The sequence below is a fragment of the Nannobrachium achirus genome, assembly GCF_963921795.1.
Source record: "Nannobrachium achirus genome assembly, chromosome: 1".
NCBI classification, from domain to species: domain Eukaryota; kingdom Metazoa; phylum Chordata; class Actinopteri; order Myctophiformes; family Myctophidae; genus Nannobrachium; species Nannobrachium achirus.
In genome coordinates this window covers 58,417,177-58,429,819 of record NC_137810.1, presented here as the reverse complement: position 1 = coordinate 58,429,819, position 12,643 = coordinate 58,417,177, and the positions used below count along the sequence as shown (strand labels likewise).

The following is a 12,643-nucleotide window of genomic DNA, read 5'->3' as shown; positions in this document are numbered from 1 at the left end:
GACCAGACACGCCATCTTTGGTTTGCTTCCCTTGTCTGCGTGAAGTAGGTTGACACCTTTTTAGGAGGCAGGAAGCAGGTTGGAGTTAACTTGGGAGATGGGTACAGCCCATACTCTATGGTACAGCCCCGGCAATCACAGTGGGTCACTCACTGAACTAAATATTGGACCCAATCGTCACAATTAGCCACACAATATTCCCCAAATGTATGTACGCCATTTCAGGAGGTGTAGTTTAATACAGAAAAGTTGTCCGGCTACACGTGTACCTCTACGGCAGGGGTGGGCAAGTTTGACTCCAGAGGCAGAGGGCATAATACAGACTAAGCAATTTTCCCTTTTTTTATGTATGTTCTTATGTTAACTTGTCTTTATGAACTTAAATACAAATACATTGGACATAAAGAAAATGCTAGTTTAAGTAATTAAAGAAAGTGGGTCATGATGTTCACATGTTTGGAATATTGGAATTGTAACAGCTGAAATCAATAACCAATTGAAATAGCTGAAATCAGCATTATGTGAAGGTGGGGGGCGCATTTGTCCCCACTCCCCAGCGTCGCCAGCTATCTAGTTGTCCATGTATGCTCCAGTCTTAGCCATAAATTATAACTTCCAGTAGAGGGCGCTAATATGCGGAGGTTACGTCTCTCCTGGAGTTATAAAGCAGAGTCAAATAGCTCTGGCTGGTTGAGCCTCCACGTCCCTAATCGCCTCAAAACATGTTTAAATCATGAAGTTGCTCACCTCATCGTCGAAACAGCTTTATATCTACCTATGAGCCCACTCGATGGCATGTGTTAGTCCATATGTTTCTAATAAATTAATGTTTACTAAAACTTCACCGAGTCTCATCGCTTTCCTTGTTTTTGAACTGCTTGGGTAAAAATGGCCGAACATCACGTGACGTTGATCGCCGTTGCGATTCGCTCATACTAGGACATGACGTTTTATTGTATGCGGAAGTATTCCAACGTTCTGTAGTTCTGAAGCGTTCTGAAGGCGGAAGGATTCCGACGAGGAAACGCGAGTCTCGGAGAAGTTTTAGTAAACATTAATTTATTAGAAACATATGGACTAACACATGCCAACGAGTGGGCTCATAGGTAGATATAAAGCTGTTTCGACGATGAGGTGAGCAACTTCATGATTTAAACATGTTTTGAGGCGATTAGGGACGTGGAGGCTCAACCAGCCAGAGCTATTTGACTCTGCTTTATAACTCCAGGAGAGACGTAACCTCCGCATATTAGCGCCCTCTACTGGAAGTTATAATTTATGGCTACTCCAGTCTAGTGGATACAATTGAGATTGCGTATGATCTTCCTATATTAAAACCAAAACTCTTTGGTAGTTCTTGACTTCCTCACATGCATTTCCTGTGTTCTGCCTAAAACGTCCCCCTACAACCCACCGCTCGCCGTTGTGTTTGCGTTCGGGACGGTGGACGACGAGGAAGGAAGCTGTCGTGTTGAAACTACCATGTTTTATTGTTTTTGTTGCAATGTTTAGCTAGCTGTATTTAGTACTATAACGGTACACGTTGATTTGATCACAACAACATGGATAACAACAAGGATTCGGGAAAGACGGTCGCTCGTCCTCGGGGAAGACCAGCGACACGGTCGTCGAAGAAAGGTCTGTTATTATCATCCATCATTATCACAAGCTTTCGGTTTCACATTCATATCTCTCGAATATATAACGGCTCATTCAAAGATGCCCTCGCAGATTTTGCGGGTTTATTCAGTATTATATTTGTTATGGATATGTTCTGACTTCTGAGCAGTAACAACAAGTTAACTTGCTTCACACGTTGTTGACTCATTCAGGAAAGAAACTGCTACACATGTACAGATCCATCTAAAAAATAAAATATTGTGTAAAAGTAAATTTTCTTGAAACTTTCATATATTTCTTGAAACTTTTTTGCTTGTTAAAATTGAATATCAAAAGTCCATATTTCAAAAGTATTACAATAATTACAAGAGACCACTCAAAACAAGGATTTGTAGAGAAATGTCAGCCTTCTGAAGTCAGAGTTGCGTGATGCCTGTGGGGAATTTGCCTAAGTCAGTTATGATTTGGGGTGCTATGGCATTTGCATGATTTTCTTTTTACTCAATATTCTATTTTTAGATGGATCTTGAGTTTTCCCTAAAGTTGTTTATTGGGCTGTGTTGTTTGCTTCACAATGACTGATATGAATTATTGAGTTAATACTCAATAAGTCGTGTTTTGCAGTGACTGCTGACTTGGCACCCAGACCTACTCTCAAAAGGAAACGGAGACGGACAGAGGACCAAATCCCAGCCATGGATGTCAACGGTTCCAAAGATGCAGACAGTGAATCTGAATCAGAGGATGGTGGTAAGAGTCAGGAAATGCACTAGTAACTAGTTAACAGCATTTTGGTAATTGTCATTATCCTAAAGCAGTGGTTCCCAAACTGAGGGTCGGGACCCGTAATGTGCAACATTGTTTTCTCACTCAACGGTAAACAAACAAACATGCAGTATAAGTGTTTATATACAGGTTATCTGCACATTTCTTAAGTTAAAATTGTATAACAGGAGTAGAGGTAAAGAAGGTGGAATCTTTTAAGTACTTAAGGTCAACATTCCAGAGCAATGGAGAGTGTGGACAAGAGGTGAAGAAACAAGTGCAAGCAGGTTGGAACGCGTGGAGAAAAGTGTCGGGTGATGTGATGTGTGATAGGAAAGTATCAGCAAGGATGCAACTTAAGGGAAGGTGTACAAGACAGTGGTGAGAACAGCTATGTTGTACGGTTTAGAGACAGTCGCAATGAGGAAAAGACAGGAAGCAGAGCTGCCTGGAGGTAGCAGAGGCTAAAATGTTGAGGTTCTCTCTGGGAGTAACAAGGATGGATAGGATCAGGAACGAGTACATTAGAGGGTCAGCGCATGTCAGATGTTTTGGAGATAAAGCCAGAGAGGCCAGACTGAGATGGTTTGGACATGTTTGTTTTGCACAACATATGAATGAATGGACCATTGTAAAGCGCTTTGAGTTCACAACTTGCTTAGAAAAGCGGGCAGGAGCCCTAAAGGAAGACCAAAGAGGAGATTTATGGATGTTGTAAAAGAGGACATGAAGTCGGTGTGAAAGAAGAGGAGGCAGAGGACAGGGTGAGATGTAGGCAGATGATTCGCCGCTGCGACCCCTGAAGGAAACAGCTGAAAGGAAAAGAAGAATTTAATAACTTGAGTTTAATAACTCACAACGCCTGTGAACATTTTCACAATATTTATCTGTGGAACCAAACTAAATGTGTTGCCTACAATTCCAAGTGCTTGTCTGGTGGTGGTGGTGGTGGGGGGGGGGGGGGGGTCCCCAGTTCAAATATGATATTCAAATATGATTAAATGTTTGGGAACCCTTGTCCTAAATGTACTTGGTTCCAGGTTGTGTAAATTCAATTTCTCTGACTGACTCAGAATCCCCCAACAAGAAGAGCAAAGTGGAGACTGAAGGAGCAATGCATGACGGTGATGATGAGGATGAAATGGAAGTCCAGGAAAAGGATGATCATTCAGAAAATGCTGAAGACCAGGAAATGACCCAAACAGAAGATTACCGCGTTACTACTCTGCAGTGTAAGATGTGTCCTAGTTACTTGACATTTCATTGTGGTGTTTTGTATGATTAAGTGATGATTAGATCATGGAACTTGTTCAAAATAGTCTTTTGAGTTTTGAAATCCGACGTGATCTAATAAGACCTCGTCAATCAGACGAGTGAGTGTGATCAATTCGAGCAAATCCGTTATGAGCTGACAGAAGCTGAGCCTGTAGTAGTGTTACACAATTAGAACATCTTTACATGTTTCACAAACAATTATGTAGCCGAAAACCTGGCAATTAATTCAGGCATCTTATTTTGTCAGCTTCCCATGACTCCGCACCACTACTCGAGAGCATTCCAGCTGGTCACATGAATCCCCGTGTGATGTTACAACGTCGTCCACCCATCCGTACTGAAGATCCGGCCACAGTTCCGACAAGAACCAACAGAGGTACGGTAGTGTCTAAGTGTTACTTAGATTTCATGCAGGCTGATATGATGTAAAAGTAGCGTAAATACATCTCACATATTCTTGTGAGAGCCCCTGCTATCCCTATATTATGCATAGGCTAAACAGCTAACCACAGAGCTCAATATCTCTCTCTCTCTCTGCGCTCCTTTCCGCCAAGGTAGGCCTGAAGGTAGAAAAGGGGAAATATAATTTTGTGACAATCCATGGGAGTACTCGAAATAACAAATAATAACACCTTAATACAACTCTATTCTGTATTTCTGACGCTGGTTAAGAGAAGCCAGTATAGGGGAGATGTGGTCCCTCGTATCAGCAGCTGCATTTTGAACTGTAGCCCAAATAGAGATGACTGACTGACTCCCATGTAAATGGAATCATAGTAAACAATAAGGGAGGAATAATGAAGGCTATGATTGGCTTATGACCGTTTACCAAATAGAAGCTAGCAGTGTGATAGTGTTACTGCCACATACCTCAACGTTACAATTTTCAGCATCACTTCAAACTGCATTTGTAATGTGTGCTGCTTTTGTTAAGTCACATTTCTACTGCCTATCCAAAGATCATTACACACCAGGAGCAACACGAAACTTCACATGAAACTTTATTTTGGTGATGCCTCATTGACCTCATATGACCTTTAACTGAATTATTTCTACTTATTTCAGCTCCCTTGTGTTCAGATGAAACGGATAGGGCTGTGCCTGCAAGAATGCAACCTACCAGGCTTGTTCCCCAGCGCAGACCAGCAGAGAACATGTCCAAGGTCCCCAGCTCCATGAGCAGCATGGCACAGTACAGAGAGAAGATGGAGGCCAAAGCCAAGAGCAATGGTAACTCAAGACTTGTGTATTTATTACCTTGGTTTTGGAAGAATTCAAATCTATGTACGTGTTAGATGATTCAGCTAATTTTGAAATTCCTTAATAGTGCCCATAAGAACATTTTAAGAAATATGATGTTCTCATATTAATAATATTTACCACACATTTGAAGATATTCCGAGGATTTACCCTGACATAAAGAGGCCCCCGCCCCCCACCTCAACACGACAATGTGTCAATAACATTCCTGCTAAAAGAAAACCTGAGAAGAGTTTACACAAATCACAGGGTAAGACATTTTCATCTTTGCTACTACTTGAATGAGAACATTTGGTTGTCTATTTGCCAGTAGTTTGCTAAGAATGTATGTATTTTGAAGGTGTAAAGAAGTCTGCCGTCAAGGGAAGTGCTGAATCACCTTCTAGAGGTAAGCTTGAACTCTTAATAGACAGTTAATAAACCTAAACTTTAGTTGTAAGACTTGAACGTATAACTTAGCAGTGGTTGCAGAGAAATTAGTTGTCTTTTGCTTTCAGTTTGAAATGTTTTTTTGTTGTTATTATTATTTTTTTGCCTTTTTTTGGGGGTTACGGGTTAAAACGTCTCATATCCAACTATGTTAACTCCACAGGGTGCATATGGTGGTTGGTCCCCCTGTTACTGCTACTCTGCTCTGCAGCCCTCTTGGCCTACAACAAGGACCTCGTCCTCGAAGACGGCAGAGAGCATATCGCCAGATCCGTGGTGCTCGACGGGTTTGCGGCTCACATGTCGGCGCTAGAGGCCCAGTTCCCCAGCCAGCGTGCTGAGCTGTGGAAGAGGAGCAGGATCCACCTGGGCAAGCATCTGGAAATGGAGCAGCCGACCGAGCCCGTCAGCCTCATGCTGACTGCCGGTCGTAAGGCAGAGAGGACCCTGCACTGCCTGGCCCGAGGCCTGGCCTCTGCCTTCTCCTCCGCCCTCAACGCCTCCGTCCTCCACATCGACGGAGCCGGTAAAGCCCACATGGACAGTGACCAGGTCAAGCTGGACATTGACAACCAGCTGCGGGGAGCTTTCGAAGGGGACAAGCCCGCGGCCGTCATCCACCGATTCGAGGAGCTGCCTCCGGGCTCCACACTCATCTTCTACCGTTACTGCGACCACGAGAACTCCGCCTACAAGCAGGTGTTCTTGGCCTTCACGGTGTTGCTTCCCCAAGAAGAGGTGCAGGAGCATACGAGCATGAAGGATGCTGAGGAGTTGGTGCACGATTACATTAACAAACGCTTCGTGGACCCTGACCAACAGACTCAGAGTGACTTCAACACGATGGATGTGAACAAGCTCAGTGGACTGTGGAGCCGCATTTCACACCTTATCCTGCCAGTGGCAGCAGAGGACGAGGTAGAGCAGAAGGGATGCCAGTGAACTAGCCTCTTGAACGAGACTGTAGGCTCACACACACTTTACAAATGCTTCCGCCGAAACGGTCTATGCAACAGAATCGATGAAAATGAGAGGGAGTTGGCGGATTACCTCCCCCTTGACCTTCGTTTTGACATTGCAGTTACACAATTTTGTACTGTAAATCAAATTTGTTGAAGCCTATATAATAAATAGCTTGCTGCTTAGCAGAAATGAAAATGCCAAAATATATTTTTAAGATATTTGAATTTTTATTTTGGTGAACCGAAATGACAAACACATAACATCTTCTGTTATTGGCATTCAGGAGGCACAGTTACAAACTAAGTATGGATCATTCAGACTTGGAATGGTTGTCTGGCTGAACTGAACTGAACTGGCAACTTTGAGGATATCAGGAAGGATACCGCTTAAACTGTTTAGCTTTGTTCTTCTAGTCTCGCTGAAGGAGTTCTGGAGAAAAGAGCAGCTAAAATACCAAAGTGGTGATGAGGTCAGTCTGCCTTCTGTGTTATCAAACCCCACCAATGGACATGGAGGACGAAATATTTGAAGGTTGCATTTGTGCCCCTCTCAGGATAATATATTATTATTTTCCTATGTTTGCAAACTTACGTTACAATTAGGCACAACTGTACTATGTACCACTCTTGTTCTGTACTTATTCTTCATGGCAGTAAAACCAGAAGACATTTGACAACCAATGTGAGTGAGGTACCCATACTGAAGGCTTTTCCATTCATTTTTATTACATACCCAGAGTTTGTGGCTTTTCCATTCATTTTTATTACATACCCAGAGTTTGTTCATTACATGAGCTTGATTCTTTTTTTTTTGTATACAGTATATCCCGTTATGGTTTATTTTGTCTCTTGTCTGAATTACAAACTGATAGCACCTTGTTCAACCACTTCGTAAGGGATAACCTTTCAATCGTGTAAAGAGTTGGGTGGATCTACACAACACCACTAGATCATTTCATTCCATCCCTTTTGTAATTGATTAGATTTGCTTTTGCTATAGTACTGTATCTTCTGATTTTAACCTTTGCAGTAGCTACTGATTCCATGCTGCATTTGGTAAGTATATATTTGTGATAGCGTCTTATGGAGTGGAGTGTTTTTAAACCTCTGTATATAATATATTTGTGTGACTGTTCACACAATGTTTATTTTTTGACACAAAGAGCTCTGAAAAAAATTAGCTTGGGGACACAAAATGACATTTACAAATGTTAATATTTGATATGGTAATATTTTGACTAAATCTTAGTCAGCAAATCGCAGATTGTGCCTTACATTCTCACAAAGAGAAGATTATTTTGACATTTACTATGAACTACTTGATTATGGCAATATCAGGTTTTCCAGATATTACAACATGAAAATCTACAATCCAAGACTTGACAAACAAAATGTACTTTAACCAATCTGTATGGTAGTTTATATATGTTAATACAATATAACTAGCACATCTGCAGTGGTTGAAACGACTACTCCATGTAGAACCTGGTATTATGTATTACGCATTGGTTAACAATGTCAAGTAAAGTTATTTGAAGTAGACAGTGTATCGGATTGGACACTAGATGCACCCCCATATTTATGTAGTTCAGTCATCGCTGCAGCTCTATCTGGAAAGTGAGATAACGGGCATGATGAAACTTATGGAATGTAACTTTAAATGGTTTGACCATTTCCCCACTCCTTCACTCTGTTTGCTATTGGTCATATTGAGATGGTTTGTTTTTTGTAGTGCTATTGCTTATGAATAGATGTTAAGTTGTGAATACTTTCTCAATAAAGATTATTTTGCTACTTGCCAGTGCATTTGTATAAACCAGGGTTGAGGTTTCTCAGTGGTCCAAAGGAGGTGTTCATTTCTTAGAATCACAGCTAGTCTTCGTTGGGGTCCACTGTCCACACTTAAAAACACCCAGACCGGTGCCCGTTGGGCAGAATAGTCACCATCGATGTCCAGTTGGGCAATACCCGTTGTATCCGTCTGGCTGGCTGTCACTCTTTTATGCCCATATATGGTGTTCCGTGTCCAGGCCAGTCTGTGATGTCATCTCCAAATTTGGGCATTGTAGTGATGTCAGTCAGTTGGGCATTGTTACCATGGTGGCGACACTCTTTAGTATCTGTGATGTCAGCATGCAGACAGGCGGTCAGACATTCGGTAAATTAATAGATATTGAATGCACTTAGTGCACTTTTTTTTAAACTACAAACAGTTAGTTGCAATACGAGGCGAAATATGAGTCATTTACAAAGTGGTTACTAACTGCACCTACAGTATGTGTCTGTTCTGTATCTTGCCCAGAGATTTGTTTTCTAGGCATTACCTCACTTGAGCTGCCTGACACTATGCTATTGTTTTGCCAAACTCACAAATATCAGAAGTAAACATTTTCACTAGCTCTACTTTCTTTTTATTTTATTTTAACTGTATAATGAAAATGTAGGCAGCTAGCAATACAGGGACTTTAACGAGTTTCCATTTGAACATTGCATCAAGGTTGTCATTTGTTTACATTAGTCTGTTCTTTGTTAATTTTGTTACAATGCAATGAGTCTCACAATAATCCATGTTGTAACTTCAGCTAATTAATGATTATATCAATTACTCAGGCAACACATTCGGTGAAGATGACGTATGTCTGTCTTCAGTCCATCAAATCATAAAATTTGTAACAGCTCCAGCAGGGGGTGCCATAATGCTTTACAATGTATGTGCAATGGCTTGACAAATACAGGACCTGGAGCACAATAAGGGAACACATTTTACTGTTTTATTATTAACTGAAATTGAGGGAATGGGTGTGATGAGTACGTGACCTACTTGAGTAAAAGTACAAAAGTATTGGCATCACAATGTACTTAAAGTACCAAAAATAGAAAGTACTCATTATGCACAATGTCCCTTTTCACGAGTTTTAAAATGTATAAAAATCTTTTGAAAATAGCAGATCTACAAGCTTGTTGATCGGCTATTTGCAAATGTCTGAACTATAAATAGGGTAGAAGTGGTTAATGTATGTTTTGAAATAAATTAAAAAAAGTAAAGTTTTCAAATAATTGTAGTTGTGTAATATTTGCCTCTAAGATTAGTGGAGTAGGAGTAAAAATACTGAAAACTGAGTCATTGTGGGTGCAAAGTAAATACTCATAAACCCTTTGAATCATTCATGTGGGTTAATGATACACAGACACAGACAGGTCTAAGTTTGATATAAATTTATATTGAGCCATTCAGCCTTTACCCTGTGAAACAGCACCCCACCCTCACTGAAACCTGTTACAGTTGTAATGTTATGAATGCCATTCAAACAAAAATAAAAAGTTATATTTATTTTCTAAATATTGAATTACCTCTTAGAATATCAACAGTGTTTAGTATCAAGAAATGCTTTCATCCTCACATTGCATTGCAGGCAACGCCACAACAAACTAATAGGCTACCCCAGGCACGGTAATCTGGGTTCCCAGAAGCTTCTCATTTAGGCACGGTAACATTGACCACATTATTAGATCAACAGTCCAACTGATGTATATGTCACGGTTAGATAGAGAAACGGTTAGATAGAGAAACGGAGCGCTCGTCGTGCGCCGCGAGGCGGAACAAGCGGTCGCTTTGCGCCACAACAACGTCGCGTCGGCAGGAATGATAGCGCGCACCCCACGGAGGTTAGGGTTAGGGTTAGGCATAGTTTTACTGAGGTTAGGGTTAGCAGGGCCGGTTCTAGGATTCTGGTGGCCCTAAGCTAGATTTATTTTGGTGGCCCCCAAAAACTAGGGTTGAAAGTAGCTTGAAGTTCTTGCCGGAACCCCCGGAGATAAAAAATCAGGGTTGAGTAAAAATCATGAAATATGAAAATGAATGATAGTGATCCACAAATAAGCCTTAATAATTTTGATAGTTTAATCTGTTAAAAAGCCTGTGAAAAAAACCTACAGTAGCAAGTTCACACTTTTGAGTGTTACTTGCATAATATCCTATGCAAACAACACTTCACAGAAGTTCACACCCAAATATGTCTGAGAAATGTTAACATTTCCTTCTTTTGCTGCGTGGTTTTAAAAGTGTTGCCCTCATTTTCGTGCCCTCTGGTTTTAACACGAAACTGCCGTGCTTGACTAAAACGTTTTCACTTATCAGGATGAGAAAGCAAAGCAACCTAACCTACAGACATTGTATTGAATGAGAGCAGGGTGGAGAGCAACTGTGGTTCAACAAGATTGATATTGATTTATGTTAATTATGCATTGTAATTATGTATTTATTTACATGTTTTTATAGGATATTTGAACCGTGTGTATCTTATATGGACCCCAGGAAGATTAGCTGTCCCTACAACGTCAGCTAATGGATCCCCTACAACATGTGCACCTGCACCTGATGGAGGCAATGCATGCTGCACAAGTCACAGGTTAAACTGCATGCTAAACAGGGACTAGGGAGTCAGTCGCTGCCAAAGACATTAGTGCTGAATTGCCAGATGTCATAAAAGCTGTGAAGAAGCTGTGAAGAACACACTGCTCTACTTCTCCATTCTGAGGCTTGGTGGATTTTACATTGTCACGCATTTTTAAGTCATGTATCTCGTCAGGAGTTTTTACTTCTCCAAATTAACTGCACAGAGCTGGCTGACAATTTCAATGACAATGGCCGGGTTTCCCAAATCGATTTTAGCCCATCGTAAGCCCATCATAGCACACGCATGGTCGTAGAGACCAAGCCCCAATCGTCATGTTCCCGTGTAAAATTGGTTCGGGCAGAGCGACCTATTTAGTGAGGCTTAATAAAGTCTCACACCTGTCTACCTCTGTTTTCTTTAACTCTTATTCTGCCAGATGTTGTTATTTATTATTGGGTTTTGTGCCAGCAAAAGCACCTTACCTTTGCGATGATATAGACAAAGGTGTATTCTTTTTTTTTTTGAAATATTCTCTTAAAGAGTGTGCCGTGGCTCTACCAGCAGTAGGGGGCAGCCTCATGCAAGAATTAATGTGAAAATGGTCTCAGATCGACTCTTGCTTGTCAAGGCTGTTCAAGGCTGATGAGTCGCTACAGAGCAATAGATCCAGAGAAAAACACATGGAAGAGTGTTGTGACTCCATTGATGTTAACGTCCAGTTGGATTTTAAGAGTACTTTTATGGGAGCTGTTTCAACGGTAGACACCCGCGCGACACCTCAACAGGTTACAGACATCAAACCAAGGTACAAAAGAACGAGCCAAAGAACGTACAATTGGCATTATCGGGCCGTCAAAAATGGGGCGAACGGGAACGTTCAAAGCGTGGATAGAGTTAATAAGAAGCCTTTTTATCCGATCGCTGTCTGTTTATCTCAATGGGGTTGGTGCGCATGGAGAACGCCAGGAAATACATGGGAAAACAGAACGCGATCGGATAAAAAGGCTTCTTATTAAAGAACACGGAGAATACGGGTAATTATAGAATGCCGTACCGTATTTAGACAGGTGTGAGACTTCATTAAGCACTTTGTGAAATCTGAATGTTAGTGTAGTTGTAGGGGGTTAAATAAGTCGCTCTGCTCGAATCCATGTAAACACGGGAACATGACGGTCGGGGCTTGGTCTCTACGACTATGCGTGAGCTACGATGGGCTAAAATCGCTTTGGGAAAACCGGCCAATGTCTGGGTTGTGCCGTGCACTGCACAGAATGTTAAGGTTCTATGCAAGGCTACAATGCAAGCACCATTCACGTATGACAGAATGGAAAGCATTCGAATATACAGTATGTCCCTGCTTCATCTCTCTATCAGCTAAGGGGTCCTTGGCCGGAAAAACGTTGAAGACACCTGATCTACATAAAAGCAGAAATACTTCATCCAGGACAGGTGCGCAATCCTATCCATACTGTATACCTAATAATACCTAACACTCCCAACACAACCCTGCTCTGATGTGGCCCCCCTAGTGGTTGTGGCCCTAAGCGACCGCTTATATTGTTTATAGCAGAAACCGGCCCTGAGGGTTAGGGTTAGGGTTAAGCCCGTATCAGAGTGGTGTAGTGCTGTGTAGTCTTTTTGAGCGTTAACGTTGTAGTTTTATGACTCAAAAAGACTACACGGCACTACACCGCGGACCCGACTCTGATACGGGCTTTAGAGTAAGGCATAGTAAGCTAATGGCTAAACACTGCCGAGCTAGGCTAGTAAATAAACGAAAGAGAGTCGCAAACGAGTGACGTCAGCCCCTCACTAGTGAACGGCTGTTGCCGCCATCTGGTGGTGATTGGTGTGTGGTGAACGACAAAACAAGTGCTCTTACCATGATCTCACTGAGTTACCCAAACTGACTGTAACATATAGACCCATTCGTTA

The 12,643-nt window shown here is 41.7% G+C and overlaps 1 protein-coding gene across 8 annotated transcripts in view; it reads left to right on the top strand.

The window, feature by feature from the left end:
- The first annotated feature begins 1,447 nt into the window (after window positions 1-1,447).
- LOC308281460 (uncharacterized protein) overlaps window positions 1,448-12,643 on the top strand; it is a 131,498-nt gene continuing 120,302 nt past the window's right edge. For all 8 annotated transcript variants that reach the window (XM_080721656.1, XM_080721663.1, XM_080721659.1 and 5 more), the window contains exons 1-3: window positions 1,448-1,638; window positions 2,245-2,370; window positions 3,459-3,617. In XM_080721656.1, coding sequence (XP_080577782.1) covers window positions 1,563-1,638; window positions 2,245-2,370; window positions 3,459-3,617 — 361 coding nt within the window. In that variant the 5' untranslated portion in view covers window positions 1,448-1,562. The remainder of the gene's footprint in view (window positions 1,639-2,244; window positions 2,371-3,458; window positions 3,618-12,643) is intronic.